General features: G+C 40.4%; 1 protein-coding gene across 9 annotated transcripts; it reads left to right on the top strand.

The window, feature by feature from the left end:
* Window positions 1–362: 362 nt before the first annotated feature.
* LOC130745880 (uncharacterized) lies at window positions 363–13,733 on the top strand. Of its 9 annotated transcripts, XM_057598287.1 has the most exons (5): window positions 363–620; window positions 1,971–2,036; window positions 2,839–2,948; window positions 4,500–4,680; window positions 7,055–12,362. In XM_057598287.1, exon 5 carries the CDS (start codon window positions 7,060–7,062, stop codon window positions 8,173–8,175), a length of 1,116 nt encoding a protein of 371 aa, XP_057454270.1. In that variant the 5' UTR covers window positions 363–620; window positions 1,971–2,036; window positions 2,839–2,948; window positions 4,500–4,680; window positions 7,055–7,059; the 3' UTR covers window positions 8,176–12,362. The 9 variants fall into 9 exon arrangements, 8 of the variants coding, with proteins under 8 accessions (XP_057454270.1, XP_057454269.1, XP_057454268.1 ...); XM_057598286.1 differs by lacking the exon at window positions 1,971–2,036 and having other exon boundaries at window positions 365–620; window positions 2,853–2,948; XM_057598285.1 differs by lacking the exon at window positions 1,971–2,036 and having other exon boundaries at window positions 368–620.
* The last annotated feature ends 1,051 nt before the right edge of the window (window positions 13,734–14,784 follow it).

Genomic DNA, 14,784 nt, shown 5'->3' with positions numbered 1-14,784 from the left:
TTTAATTGTTTTAAATATTAAGTAAAATTAAATTTAAATTAAATTCGTATTAATTTTAATTAAATTATTTTTAAGTTGAAGTATTGATTTAGTATTAAATTTTAAATCTAAATTGAGTGAAAATAAATATTATTAATTTATGTTGTATGGTGGGACACGGGTGGGACACGGGTGGGACCCTTTAAATAGTAATTTAAGAAACCACGGGTTGAAGCAAAATCTGCTTCAGTTTCTTAGGAGTTTTTTAAGTCTGATGTGGCAGACAGGACCCATAGAAATAGTGCTGAATAGTGTGTTAAGAAACCAGATAATAAATTGTGGTTTGGAGTTGCTCTAAGCCTCTAAGCCGGATAAAACGGGAAGAGTCAGCATACGATAGGTCATGACAAATCAAATACAGTATGCGGACGCAAACTCCTCCTTAAAACCAGTTTAATGTGCGTTCCTGAAACGACAAAACTGTACCCTTTGTTACTTACCCTTTCTCGGTTTCACTGCACACTATCCACTTCACTGAACACACCACAAAGCAGTGAAAACACATTCACACAACAGAGACACCATTCAAGAAAACACCATACAAAGATCCAACTTCTGTGTTCTGTCTGCACTTTCACAAGGTTAGAACTCATGAATAATGCATCTCTTTTTCTCACTTTGCATTTTGTGTTGCATGGTATTTGTTTCAATGCAAAATGCAGCATAAAGAGTGATAAAGAAAGAAAGAAAGAAAAAATGTCCACACACGTTGTTTTGTTGGTTCATTTTGCTACTTATTTTCCAGGTTAGCTAGCTATAGTAGTACCACATGGGAAGCAAATGCTTCATTTGAGGGTCCCTTTGACTTGAAGCCTTGAATTTCATCTTTTTCTTCTTCACATTTTGTTACTATACTAAGTTTTATTTTATTTTTTCCATTCTTTGAACCTGAATATAAATGATGCTTCTTTACAAGCTCTCTCTGCTTTTTCTTTTTGCAACCCACTTTTTGCAAAGAATTTGTTTGGATTATAAAGTTTTGCTGCCAAAAGAAACTGGCATTAATGCTGTTCTCTGTATTGGAAGCTCAGGAGCTGCAAGCTTTCTTAGGTTTCATGTATGATTATAGTCCTTTTTACATGTCTTTCTTTAAATGCAGAAGAAATATTTTTTTATTTTTTTAAAAAGAGGGTTTGGTTCTAAAATGTACTTACTTCTCTTGTCTTTTTGTTTCTGTTCTTCTTCCTCTTTTTATATATGCTGTAATAAATTAGGATCCCTCTAATAAATGATAGTTACTTCTCTCTCATTTTTAATCTCAAAAGACGTGCCTTTTGGTCTTCCATTATCTTCTTGTGTTGTGGAGTTCAATGAGTTTGCATGCTGTAGATCTGAGCCGTGTTTTTTTTTATCTGAAGTGACCTTTGAGGGGATTTTCCTTCTCCATTTTGGCGTTTCCTTGTTCAGCAACGCACATTTGTAGAAGCCTTGTTTGGTTAGAATAAAATATCTATTTTCTGCAAAACCCAATCTTGTTTGTTCCCTCTTGTGAAAATGTCAAATGGGTTAGAGCCAAGTTATCATTTTGCTTATAGTATTCAAAGGTTTGAGCGCTTTTAGGTAAACATACATACATGTCTTATTGTATCAAGTGACATGCTTAATTTCCTTTAAATATAGTATGGAGTTTGAGTTTTGTGTATGAAAAAAACAATAAACCCACTCCTAGAGCTAGTCCCACCAGTATGTGAATGTTCATAGCTTGAACAATTTGCCTCTTGTGGAAGAAAACAAAACTCTTGTTGGATGTGCCATGCCTTATTTCACGGCAAAATTGGAGGCTGAGACATTTTTATCTGTGGAGCACTAAAATGTCCATTTTGTATGTGTGAGGATGGGGTTTATTCAAGTAGATCATGTGGGTAAATGAGCATTTTCTCCATCTGAGATGTGGGGCATCTATGTAATTTCCTTATGTTCTGTTGCTGTAGTTGTAGGTCCCTCTTGCTCATAACTTGGTGCTGTTAGCATGAAAGACCTTATCATGGCTTCAGTTGGTAAAAAGAGAACATTTTTTCCTCATGTGTGGACCTATGGCTCATATATTATGGCCCAGTTTGGAAGAGTTTATTTGAGCATATCTGACAGCATAAGCTCTTATGCCAGTGTTTGGAAGGGCTTATGCAAACAGCTTATGACCTGCCATAAGCTATTTTCAGCTTATTTTCATAAGCTACTCAAGATAGCTTATGAAAAACAGTTTATGCTTATATACAGCTTATTTTTAATTTATTTCAATAAATTTTCAAAAATAGCTTATGAATAAACGCTTATGACCATAAGTGCTTAATTAAGCTGTTTTTCCAAACGGGGCCTATATTGTTACAAATCTGCTTGACTTTTATCTCACCATCCTTTTATAGTTATCTTTTGGCACAGTTTATAATTTTTTTAAGGTGTGAACTCTGGTAAAATCTAGTGAATATCTATATGGTTTTCTATATTAATTATTAAAAGAATAGTGATGCACTAATTCAAGGCCTCAAGGGGTATGGACCAACAATGTGTTGGTACGAGTGGAAGGGGCTCGAGTCTCTTAAGCACGTGATCCTGGATTCGTTCCATTGATCTATGTGTATGAAAAAAAAAATTAAGGGGTAGGGGAAGGGCTGGTCACTACTAGTGAGGTACTGTTTTTTAGCAGTACAGTGAAAATCACACATTGAGTAAATATTCTGCATTTATAGCTCAGGGGGAGAAGATGAGAGGATCATCCATTCTGCGTGAACTTATTTAATTTTTCTTCATATCATTGGATTCTCTTGTCTCAGATTGTGATATCTTTCTGAACTGTTACAGTCCTTGTGGGTCAGGGTGCATTCAAGCAGTGAGGTTCAAATTACTAACCCTTTTCACTTTCCCCGGACTGAAGGCAATTGAGTCATGCAGACCCCAAAGACAAAGACAAGGTAATCTTGAAATCCTTCTGCCATTGTTGTTTCCTGTTTTATTAATGTTGCTCCTGTACTTTGCTAATTCAAAAAGATTTTTCTGATTTTAAAATGTGATCTTAAAGCTAAATATGTGGTGTTTCACTATTTCTTGTATGTCATTTACTTCTCTCTCTAATACAGGTTTGCTTGATTCTCTTCTCAGTTTTCTGAATTTAAAAACTATTTTCAGAAACAATTTTTGAAACCTGTTTTTTCAGAAGAAGACAACAAAAAAGGAAACAGTTTGAACAATATGTTTTGCAAAGGTGAAAGACTTGAAAACTAAGAACATAAACCTTATCTCTGAAATGTTTTGAAATATTAACTTTTAAAAACTGAAAATAATAACATGTATTTAACAGCAGTTTGTGCATCAAATGTTTATTAAATCTTCAAGATTTTATCTTTTTTTTTTTGTATTTAACTCTATGAATGTCCAGTCTTCTCCACATGCTGCTGCCCCTTTGTTTTCTTTTGCTTTATCTTGTGCCAAAAAAATATACCACTGAGTTCATGCCACTTTCATATGAAGCTAGTAGGTACAGTATTTGAGTTGTTTCTATGTGTGCACATGTAATACCTAACTGCAAGTTGGTCCTGTTGTCCTTGTCCTGCAATGATAATTTTACTGGCCATTTCTTTTCTTTCATTTATTTGAAAAATAGTAGTTATCTTGAAGAAAGGAGAAAAGAAAAAATAAATGGATGGCTAAGCATGTTTGTCCCCATGCCTAAACGCCTAACATGTCTCATTATTATGTTTCCTTTTTGGTTCAACAAGGTCTCATTATATGGCTCCTACCTTTAGCTGCAGAATTTGAGATTGGGGACCCAGGGTAGTTATTACCAGTCCTACTCCTAATGAGCCAACAACAAAATTTGTATTTTTCTATGAACTCCCTTATTACTATTTTCTTTCCCAAATGAATGTCAACATTAAAAAAGTAATATAGTTTGAGTTTAATAACTATACACTTTGAAAATTTAAAAATCAGGATTCACCATTTTGCCACATTATAAATAAATTAAAATAAAAAATACTAGAATTGAAACTGGACAAAGTATGACTGGATGTATATGTAGAACTCTTTACAGTGTCACTGCATATAAGTTCAATCCATTTACTTTTTGGATTGAGCAATGGTGATAATATATCTGGTGATTGAATATGGTTTTCTGCCATTTACTAGAAAAAGCCTGTGATTGAAAAATCACTATGTATCACTATCATGTGCTTGGAAGACTCTTTTCATTTTCAACTTGAATTTGAGTTGGTGACATAAGTTATTTCAGCAGGGCTATATTGTAACTTTAGGGATCTTTCTGACATAGTTGCAGTACTCAATTGAACAATTTTGTATGTTAAATTTGGCTTCAACAATGGTTCACATATCTAAACATTTGAGTGTGAGGATAATGCTCTATTATATGGCATCAATGTATTTATTGTTAGAATGGAGAGATAGACATGATTTTCCATTCCTCACTAAGGGTTTCACTGGTTTACACATGTTTATTCTGATTTCAGAAGTGGCTCCTCCTCTGAAGTGCCTCAGAAGGTTTCTCCTCGCGGTTCACGCCTATTCAGGCCTACTGCTCTAGAAACAGAATCTCTAATTGTATCTTCTTCAAATCAAGCTAATAAAGTAACAAAGGAAAGAAGCCCCAAAATCACTGACCGAAGATCACCAAGAAGCCCAGTTCCTGAGGTAATCTCTTTTAGCAAGTAACTGTACCCAAAAAGATTAGTTTTTTCAATTCACGTTTTAAAAACGTAAATTTTTTGTTGGCAGCAAAAAAATGTAAACTTATATTAGAATAAATATGTTTCCAGAATTCCAATTTCTAGAATTAATTTTTTTTTGGAAGTACAATTATACTCCCGGAAGTTCAAACTATGGAGGAAAATGAAATTTTGAGATACACTTCAAGAACTTCAAGTTCAATAATTGAAATTTTATATAATGAGTATTTTCGGATGGGAAGTGTTCTGTACTAGGGAGATCTGACGTAGAAGACTGACAGAAAGTAAACCCTAGCAGAGTACTAAAAATATCACAAAAGGAATATTCTCATTAAATGTTCAAAAGGTGCTTTTTACAAGGGGTTGACCTCTCCTTTATAGAGGGAATGATCATAATGTGGACTTTTACTGTACTTGGGCCTGACAACCGGGGCCCAAGCCTCTATACATATAAGACAAAACTAAAGGAATCTTCCAGCTGGCGCGTGGACCCATCCAAAGGAAGGGCGGGCTTCAACGTTGTTCCACAAACCCCGCCATGGCTGCTTTCGTTCATCTAAATGTTCGATTTGGGCGGGAATAAGGGATACTTATATCCCGCCCAGTCCACATGCCCCCAAGACATGAGGCTTAAGTAAGTTGAGTCGAAATGTCTTTATACGCTGCTTCGTCGCCTGCCTTTATCATTTACTTCGTTCTTCTGATAATTGTGTCGCCGTTCCTTCATTGTTATTCTTTGTAGTCATGGGCCTGTCGTCGCATTCTTGCTTATGAATTCTCGCCATTTTCATGTTCCTTTATATGTCGCCATTTTTATCTTTGTTGATACATCGCCGTTATCACACCCGTCAATTACGTCTTTTCAACTGACGCACGTATCCTTCTTTTCCGGGATTTTGTTATCATTTGCCATAAATGCAGTTGTGCGTCTCGAGGAGTTATGTCTTTTCGTTTCATACCTTTTCAAATTTCAAATCCCACGATCCCACGACCCTTCACAATCTTTCCCACTCATTCTCTCTCTTCATTTTTCTTCTATAAATACCCTTTTCACCTTTCACTTTTCACTTTTCTGAAAACCTTTGCTCTGAAAACTTTTTCATCGCAGCTTTCACTCTCTTCTTTGTTCTCCGGTGAACCTTGCTCACTCCGGCGGTCGTCATTGCGCGGTGCTCCCCCATCGCCGACGTTCTCTTTACTCAATCCTCCACTTCTTCCTCCGGTGAGTCTTTCCCCTTTCTCTTTTCTTGACACTGTTTGACTTCTTCCTTTTTTGTGTTTGGACCTGTTCATCTTCTTTTTTATTTTTATGAAATTACCCAGTATGTCGACGCAAAATTTTAGCATTTCCTCTTTAGAACTCACTTCCCCTTCTACGGAGGGGGAAGTTTCTGCCCCCACCGTTATCGAAATACAATCCTCGCCTTCCACTCACGAGGATTCTGGTCCCGCCGGCTCCGTTGATTCTATTCTCTCCTCTAATGGAGATTTGTCCTCGCCCGAATGGCGTTCCAACGCATATTTAGTTGAAGATAAGTGTCTTTGGCGCTCCATCTGGGGTAGCATTGGAAGCATCAGTTCGCTTCGAATATCTTCTCAAGGGTTTACAAAGATAAATCCCGCCACCTCCAATAATGAAGATCACCTGTTGAATGTTCTCCCATGTGGCGAGGATGACTGTGTTCTTTTGCGTAAAGAACCAGCCGATGAATCGCCTGATTTCTTTTTTGTTTATGGTTATTTCTTCTTAGACTTGAACATCAAGCTTCCTTTCTCGCCTTTTATCTGTCATGTTCTTTCCTTTCTGAATGTAGCGCCTTGTCAACTCCAGCCCAACGCCTGGGGTTTTATTCGCTGCTTTGAAATTCTCTGTGAACATTTGAGTTGCACTCCCACCTATCCCTTGTTTTTCCTTTTCTATAAGACAGTCACCACAAAACCTACATCTGTCAAGTGGGTTCCCTTTTTGGCCCGCAAGAACATGAGCCGCTTCACCGCCCTTAAAAGTCATTACAAAGTGTGGCAGAAAAAATACTTCAAAGTCATGGAGTCACCTGAAATGAATAACTTATTTCGAGATTCCGATAATAACCCTCTCTTCCCTTTTTACTGGACAAAAAACCCTCGCCGAAAAATATCCGTTTCATACGACGCCTTGGATGAATCCGAGCAGGCCATCGCCGATTACCTCCGCACATTACCAGTAATCTCTGGTCATGACTTGATTGAAGCGTCGAAATCCGGCACTTTAAATCAATTTTTTAGTAAGTTTATAATTTTTGCACAACTTGTCTTTCTTTTTGCTCATGTACCTCGCCTAATTGATGCTTTCCATGCAGCCACGATGGGAAAAAGCAAGGTTGATGCCAACCCCATCAAGATGAAGGAATGCCTCGCCCAGTCGGCTGCGGCGGCGAAGAAAAGGGCCGCCGAGACTGAGCAGAAGAAAAAGAATGAAGGTACTTCGAGCTCTGATAACGTCAGGGACCCTAAGCGGCAAAAAACTTCGAGCGCTGCTGGTGGTAGACCTCTTCACCAATCAACTCAATCAACTCTCAATCCAAAAGGTCGTCTGGCTGAGAAAAAGAAGGGTCATGACAATGTCCCGCCAATTCAACCGGATTCGAGTGCACTAATCAACCGTCCGCCAACTCCATTTACCCAAGCTGGCACTAGCTCAGCTATTGATGGCGAGACTCCTCCCCCTTTCCTGAACTTATCTGATCCTCATTTCAACGGATTGGATTTTATGACCCGCACCTTTGATAACCGGCTTCACAAGGATGTTTCCGGTCAAGGTCCCCCCAACATTGCTTCTGTGGCGATTCATCACGCACTTTCTGCCGCCAGTACCGTGGCGGGAATGGCTCAGTGTGTGAAGGAATTGATATCGGCCAAGAATCGTCTTGAGAAGAAGGTAGCCGATTATAAAACTGCCTATGAACGAGCTAAGGCTGACGCTGAGGCCGCCAACAAGAAGCTGAAATCTGCTGAAGAAAAGTGCACTAAGTTAACTGCTGAATTGGCGGCTTCTGACCTGCTTCTTCAGAAGACCACGTCTCTAAAAGAAGCCATCAATGATAAACACACTGCCATTCAAGCCAAGTGCCAAAAACTGGAAAAGAAGTACGAACGTCTGAATGCTTCTATCTTAGGGCGTGCTTCTATCCAGTTTGCTCAAGGTTTTCTGGCGGCTAAAGAGCAGATTAGTGTGGTTGAGCAGGGCTTTGATCTTTCCCGCATCGGATGGCTGAAGGAGATCAAGGATGGTCAAGTGGTTGGCGATGATGACATAAGCCTCGATCTCCTTCCTCAATTCAATGATGAAAGTGAGTCTGAAGAAGAAGAAGATGATGGCGAAGATAAAAATGATCAGGACAAGGGTGATGATCAAGGAAAGGAAGACCCTCAAGTTGTTGCAGGTCAAGGGGACAGCGCCAACAACGAGAATCTGCCTTGAATTTGTTTTTATTTTATGAAGTCAACATTGTGCCCTGGGCGTTGCCCTGTTGTTTTTTATCGTTCTAAATCATGTACGGGCATCGCCCCTTTTTCTTACTTTTAATGAAGACAGTTTTAAGTTCATTCGTTGTTACCTTGCGTTGTTACCAACTTTTGTTGTTTTTTAGGTCTATATACCTTAGTCGATTTTTCGACGAGGCTTGGTTTCTAGTGGCCACTAGAATTGCCAAGGCTTTTAACATTTGATGGCGATACTCTCTTATTCCGAAAGGTTTACTCGCGGTATTGCATACCTTGATACGATTTGCATTGCATGAACTCGTAATATAAATTAAAAAATATATGCGATTCTGTTGAAATGATCTTTTCATTAATTTTCTTTCATATGGGAACAATTGTCCCTTCATTACATATGTCGCATCATTAAAAACCTTTCCAAAGAAAGGGAAAAAGAGTGCGACTTCATTCACCTTTGTTGTTTTGTCTTTTTAACTAAAATATTGCTTCAGATGTGAGGCGTTCCATGTCCGTGGGACCCTCTGACCATTAAGTTGTTCCAACTTATAAGCTCCTCCTCCAACATCGTCTATAATCCTATAAGGCCCGCCCCAATTGGGTGAAAGTTTGTTGTGTTTGTCGGGTATTGTATTTTTTCGGAGCACCAAGTCTCCTACCCTCATCTTTCTTGGCACTACTTTTGTTGTGAATTTTCTTGCAATCTTCACTTTTCCCGCCTCATTTCTTATGTGTGCCTCCCGTTGTTCTTCTGGCAACATAATTAGATTTGCTATCAGATTTTCCCCGTTGTCATTCTCATTGAACCGAGCCACTCGCCAACTCTGGTTTTCTATTTCCACTGGGAGCATGGCGTCAGTCCCATAAGTTAAACGATACGGGGTTTCCTTTGTGCTTGATTGTTCAGTAGTGTTATATGCCCAAAGAACGCCTGGTAACTCCTCCGCCCAAAGTCCTTTCGCTTCATCCAGCTTCTTTTTTAATCCTTTCAAAATGACTTTATTAGCTGACTCGGCCTGTCCATTAGTTTGTGGGTGTTCTACCGAGGCAAATCTCATTTCAATTCCCATTCCTGCACAAAATTCCCGGGTGACGTTACTCGTGAATTGGGTCCCATTGTCCATTACCAAAGCCATGGGGACCCCAAATCTGCACACAATTCTCCGCCACAGGAAGTTCCTGACCTTGACCGCCGTGATAGTTGCCACTGCTTCGGCTTCTATCCACTTAGTGAAGTAATCAACCGCCACGATGATATATTTCATTTGTGCCCTTGCTACCGGGAATGGTCCCAAGATATTAGTTCCCCACATGGCGAATGGCCAAGGCGCCATCATGGTTGTTAATTCTTCCGGTGGAGCCTTGTGTAAGTCAGAAAAGACTTGACATTTTTCACATTTCTTAACATATTCCAAACAGTCCCTCTTCATTGTTGGCCAATAAAATCCTGCTCTCAAAACTTTTACTGCCAAGGATCGCCCACCAATATGACTGGAACACACGCCTTCATGGACTTCCGCCATTATTCCGGGGGCGTCCTTGGTATCGACACATTTGAGCATAGGAGACATAATTCCCCGCCGATACAACTCACCATCCACCATTGTGTAAAAACTGGCTTCCCTGCGTTTTGCTCTAATGTTCAGATCATCATCCTTTGGAGGGTTTTCCAGGAAGATCTTGATTGACTCCATCCAAGAAGGCTCGCCCTCATTTACTGACTTTACTTCTTTCAACTTTATTTCTACCAAATCAATGCTCGGGCGAGGCAGGGTTTCCTGAATGACTGTTTGGTAATTGCCCAATCTCCCTGTGCTTGCCAATTTTGCTAACACATCTGCCCTCTCATTTTGTCCCCTCGGGACATGTTCTATTTTAATTTCTTTGACCTCCATCATCAATCTGCGCACCACTTCCAAGTATTTGGAAAGTTGCGGATCCTTTACTTGATACTCGCCTTTCACCTGTTTAACCACTAATTGCGAATCTCCCTTGATAAATAACTTTTGGACCCCCAACTCAATGGCTAGCCTTAAGCCGGCGATCAAAGCCTCATACTCAGATTGATTATTGCTCGCCTTGAACTCGAACTTTAGAGACTGTTCAATGATCATTTTGTCTGGACTTTCGATTGTTATCCCAGCCCCACTTCCAGTGTTATTAGAGGATCCATCCACAGATAGGACTCATTCTCCTTGAGTCTTCTCGCCTTCCGTGGGTGTTAATTCCGCCACGAAGTCGATCAAACTTTGGACTGTGACTTGACCCCTTGGCTCATATTGTATATCATATTCTGACAGTTCCACTGACCAGCTAACCAATCGCCCTGATAAATCAGGCTTCTGAAGTACTTGCCTTAAGGGGACATCAGTTTTAACTTTGATTTGGAAACTTTGGAAATAAGGCCTGAGGCGCCTCGCGGTTTTCAGAATTGCCAATGCAGCCTTTTCAATTTTTTGGTACCGCAACTCTGCCCCCTGTAAAGTATGGCTCACGAAATATATAACTTTCTGCTTTTTTTCCTCTTCCTGGAGCAACACTGTACTCACCGCCTTGTCAGTAACTGCTAGATAGAGCACTAACGGAACGCCTGGTGTTGGCTTGGAGAGTACTGGTAATGTGGCCAATGATTCTTTTAATTTGGTAAAAGCTTGTTCGCATTCCTCTATCCACTGAAACTGTGAATTCTTTTTTAAGCATGTGAAGAATGGGGCCGCTTTGTCACCCGCCATTGGCAAGAAACGTGACAAGGCGGCCATTCGTCCTGTCAAACGTTGAACTTCTTTGACACTTTTTGGGCTTTTCATCTCCAAGATCACCCTTCCCTTATCAGGATTCACTTCTATTCCTCTCGATGTTAACATAAATCCCAAGAACTTTCCTCCCTGGATCCCAAAAGAACACTTCTCAGGATTCAACTTCATTTGATATGTTCTTAATTGAGTAAATGCTTCCTTGAGATCGCCGCCATGAGTAAAGAGAACGTCGGCGATGGGAGAGCACCGCGCAATGACGACGGCCGGAGTGAGCAAGGTTCACCGGAGAACAAAGAAGAGAGTGAAAGCTGCGATGAAAAAGTTTTCAGAGCAAAGGTTTTCAGAAAAGTGAAAAGTGAAAGGTGAAAAGGGTATTTATAGAAGAAAAAGGAAGAGAGAGAATGAGTGGGAAAGATTGTGAAGGGTCGTGGGATCGTGGGATTTGAAAAGGTATGAAACGAAAAGACATAACTCCTCGAGACGCACAACTGCATTTATGGCAAATGATAACAAAATCCCGGAAAAGAAGGATACGTGCGTCAGCTGAAAAGACGTGATTGATGGGTGTGATAACGACGATGTATCAACAAAGATAAAAATGGCGACATATAAAGGAACATGAAAATGGCGAGAATTCATAAGCAAGAATGCGACGACAGGCCCATGATTACAAAGAATAACAATGAAGGAACGACGACACAATTATCAGAAGAACGAAGTAAATGATAAAGGCAGGCGACGAAGCAGCGTATAAAGACATTTCGACTCAACTTACTTAAGCCTCATGTCTTGGGGGCATGTGGACTGGGCGGGATATAAGTATCTCTTATTCCCGCCCAAATCGAACATTTAGATGAACGAAAGCAGCCATGGCGGGGTTTGTGGAACAACGTCGAAGCCCGCCCTTCCTTTGGATGGGTCCACGCGCCAGCTGGAAGATTCCTTTAGTTTTGTCTTATATGTATAGAGGCTTGGGCCCCGGTTGTCAGGCCCAAGTACAGTAAAAGTCCACATTATGATCATTCCCTCTATAAACGGAGAGGTCAACCCCTTGTAAAAAGCACCTTTTGAACATTTAATGAAAATATTCCTTTTGTGATATTTTTAGTACTCTGCTAGGGTTTACTTTCTGTCAGTCTTCTACGTCAGATCTCCCTAGTACAGAACAACTAGTACTGTTTTCCCTACATGAGAAAACAGGGATTACAGAGGAAAAGGCAAACAGATTAAGCATAACAAAGTACTAGTAAAAGCTACCTGACATAACAACTTGTGCAAACTAAAGCCTACACAGGATGTACTCTTTTAAACACTCTTTTGACCCAATAAAATAAATTAATGGGTTAAGTAAATAAAGTGTTTAAGAAGCATGTTAGTAACATTTCTAGCTATTTTGAGCATGAGCTATTCTGGATTACTAGGAGGAGGAGGAGGTTTCGGTATATATGGATTAAGAGGACTTCCGTGCTCAATAGGATGTGGACGGAAAGGCACATCCCTTGAACCTGGTGGTGGATGAGTTGGATGGTAATCATCCAAAGTCATGTAACCGGTATCAATCTTTTTGTTGCTTCTGATAAAATCTACAGGCTTAGGATTACTAGTAGTACTAGGACAAGGTTTTGGTATAAATGGATAAAGAGATCTTTCATAAGGAACATGATCTGTAGATGAACCTGGTGCTGGATCAAAATGTTGACGGTAATCATCCTGAGTCATGTGACCAGTATCAACCTTATTGTTGCTTTCAATACCACTTCCATTTTCCTGAAATTTCATGGAAAAGAACAACACTTAAGATACAATTTTAAACTGCAATAAACTGTCATCATGTAATGTGTTGAATTCCATGGACTTTATAAAGCACCATACCTTCAATTTCCTGCTTACTGCAATCAGTGTTGTTTTATCACCAGAGCTTGTGGTGGTAGCAACAAAACCTGGGAAGGCATTAAAATGGTAAACATTACATTGTTAGGAATCTAAACAACAAAGCATCCAGTAACATCTACTCTCCTTAGTCAAACACATTTGGAATGATCAACAAGAACGGATACAAGATATTTACCGGGAAACCTGGAGGCAACAATGGGACTTAAGATGTTAAAGAGCATCAAAGCTGTCCCAACAGCTAAGAACAAAGCACAAAATCCAGAAACCTTCATGATGTCAATTCTTGTTTATCACTTATGTGACAAAAGTTCAAGTGTTGCAGTGACTGTAGTAGTTTTATCACACTGCACTACAACTTGTAGATAATGACTTCCAAAACAAGTTAAAACAAGAAGCTGCTTCTATTGAGGGGTGACAGCAGATTCAAGAAACCAAAGTCTGCCTAAAAAGATGGAAAGCAGAAAGGTAATAAAGAAGTTGAAGAGGATGAGGAAGAAGATGAGCTTCCCAAACAAAACCCTTTGTTGGTCAGTGTTTTAATATTATTGTTGTTGCATTTCTGTCAGCAAATGTGCTTGAGGGCTCGCATTCCATTGCAATCTTAAGTTCCAGCATTAAATACTTGATCAGCCTCTTCATTCTCACTGCTCTGCAGCTCAAAATAAGCAATTAATGAGAACGAAACTCCCATGCTCCTCTTTAATATTTGTACTTACCACATTGACAATTACGAGTAGCTTTCTAGGAAAGAAATACTAGCAAGCAATCTTAGTGCATATTTTAAAAGTAGTATTAGGGCTCGTTTGACACGCCGTATTAGGCATGATAGTATAAGCTTATACAATACATTATGAGTTTATCCATTGTTTGGTGATGACATTGTATTGTATAAGCTTATCCATCAAAGTTCTCTTATACGTTAAAATGACGTATTATTTAATCCATCATGTGAGTGATGGATAAGGCATGATAAGGTTGTGACGTATAAGTCACCATCACCACCACCCTCAATTGCTGCCAAATTACACCACCATTGGCACCACCACCGCCACCGGTGTTGCCGCCACCACCCGATCACCATCGCCGCCACCACCACCACCGCCCTACCGCCACCACCACCATAATCGTCGCCACCACAACCCTATCGCCACCACCACCATAATCGCCGCCACCACTCTATTGCCACCACCGCCACCACCGACACCACAACTACCACCCCACCACCACCACCATTGCCTCCACCCTCCACCGTCGCCGCCACCGCCTTACCACCACCACCACCACCACCCTATCGTCGCCAACACCACAACCACCATCGCTGCCACCACCGCCACCACCACCGCCACTACCGGTGTTGCCGCCACCGCCACCACCACCACCGCCGCCACCACCGACACCACAACCACCACCCTATCTCCACCACTACCACCATTGCCTCCACCCTCCACCGTAGCCACCACCGCCTTACCACCACCACCACCACCCTATCATCGCCCCCACCACAACCACCATCGCTGCCACCACCACCACCAACCTATCTCCATTGTCACCACCACCGCCACCAACACCAACCTACCACCATTGCCACCACCACCACTAACCTACCACAACTTCCATCACGACCGCCACCACCGTTATAATCACCTCCATATTTGATTTTTATTATATATCTTTATTCAATACTTCATTAAACATAAAATTGCATTAATTTAAACGATATGGTAAATTATACAGAATATGGCCAAACGCTGGATAGTATAAGAAAGTTATCAGGGCTTATACTATCAGGCCTAATACTATCAGGTCTTATACTATCAGGCCTTATACTATACGTCGCACCAAACGGGCCCTTATTGTGGTTAGAGGTGTGAATTCATGCTGGTGAGGTTGCACCTGGACTGGACAAACATGCTTTTTCAGGTAAAATTTGAAGTGAACTACTA

The sequence above is a fragment of the Lotus japonicus genome, chromosome 3 (assembly GCF_012489685.1).
Source record: "Lotus japonicus ecotype B-129 chromosome 3, LjGifu_v1.2".
In the NCBI taxonomy this organism is placed as follows: domain Eukaryota; kingdom Viridiplantae; phylum Streptophyta; class Magnoliopsida; order Fabales; family Fabaceae; genus Lotus; species Lotus japonicus.
This window is presented reverse-complemented; position numbering and strand designations above follow the sequence as displayed.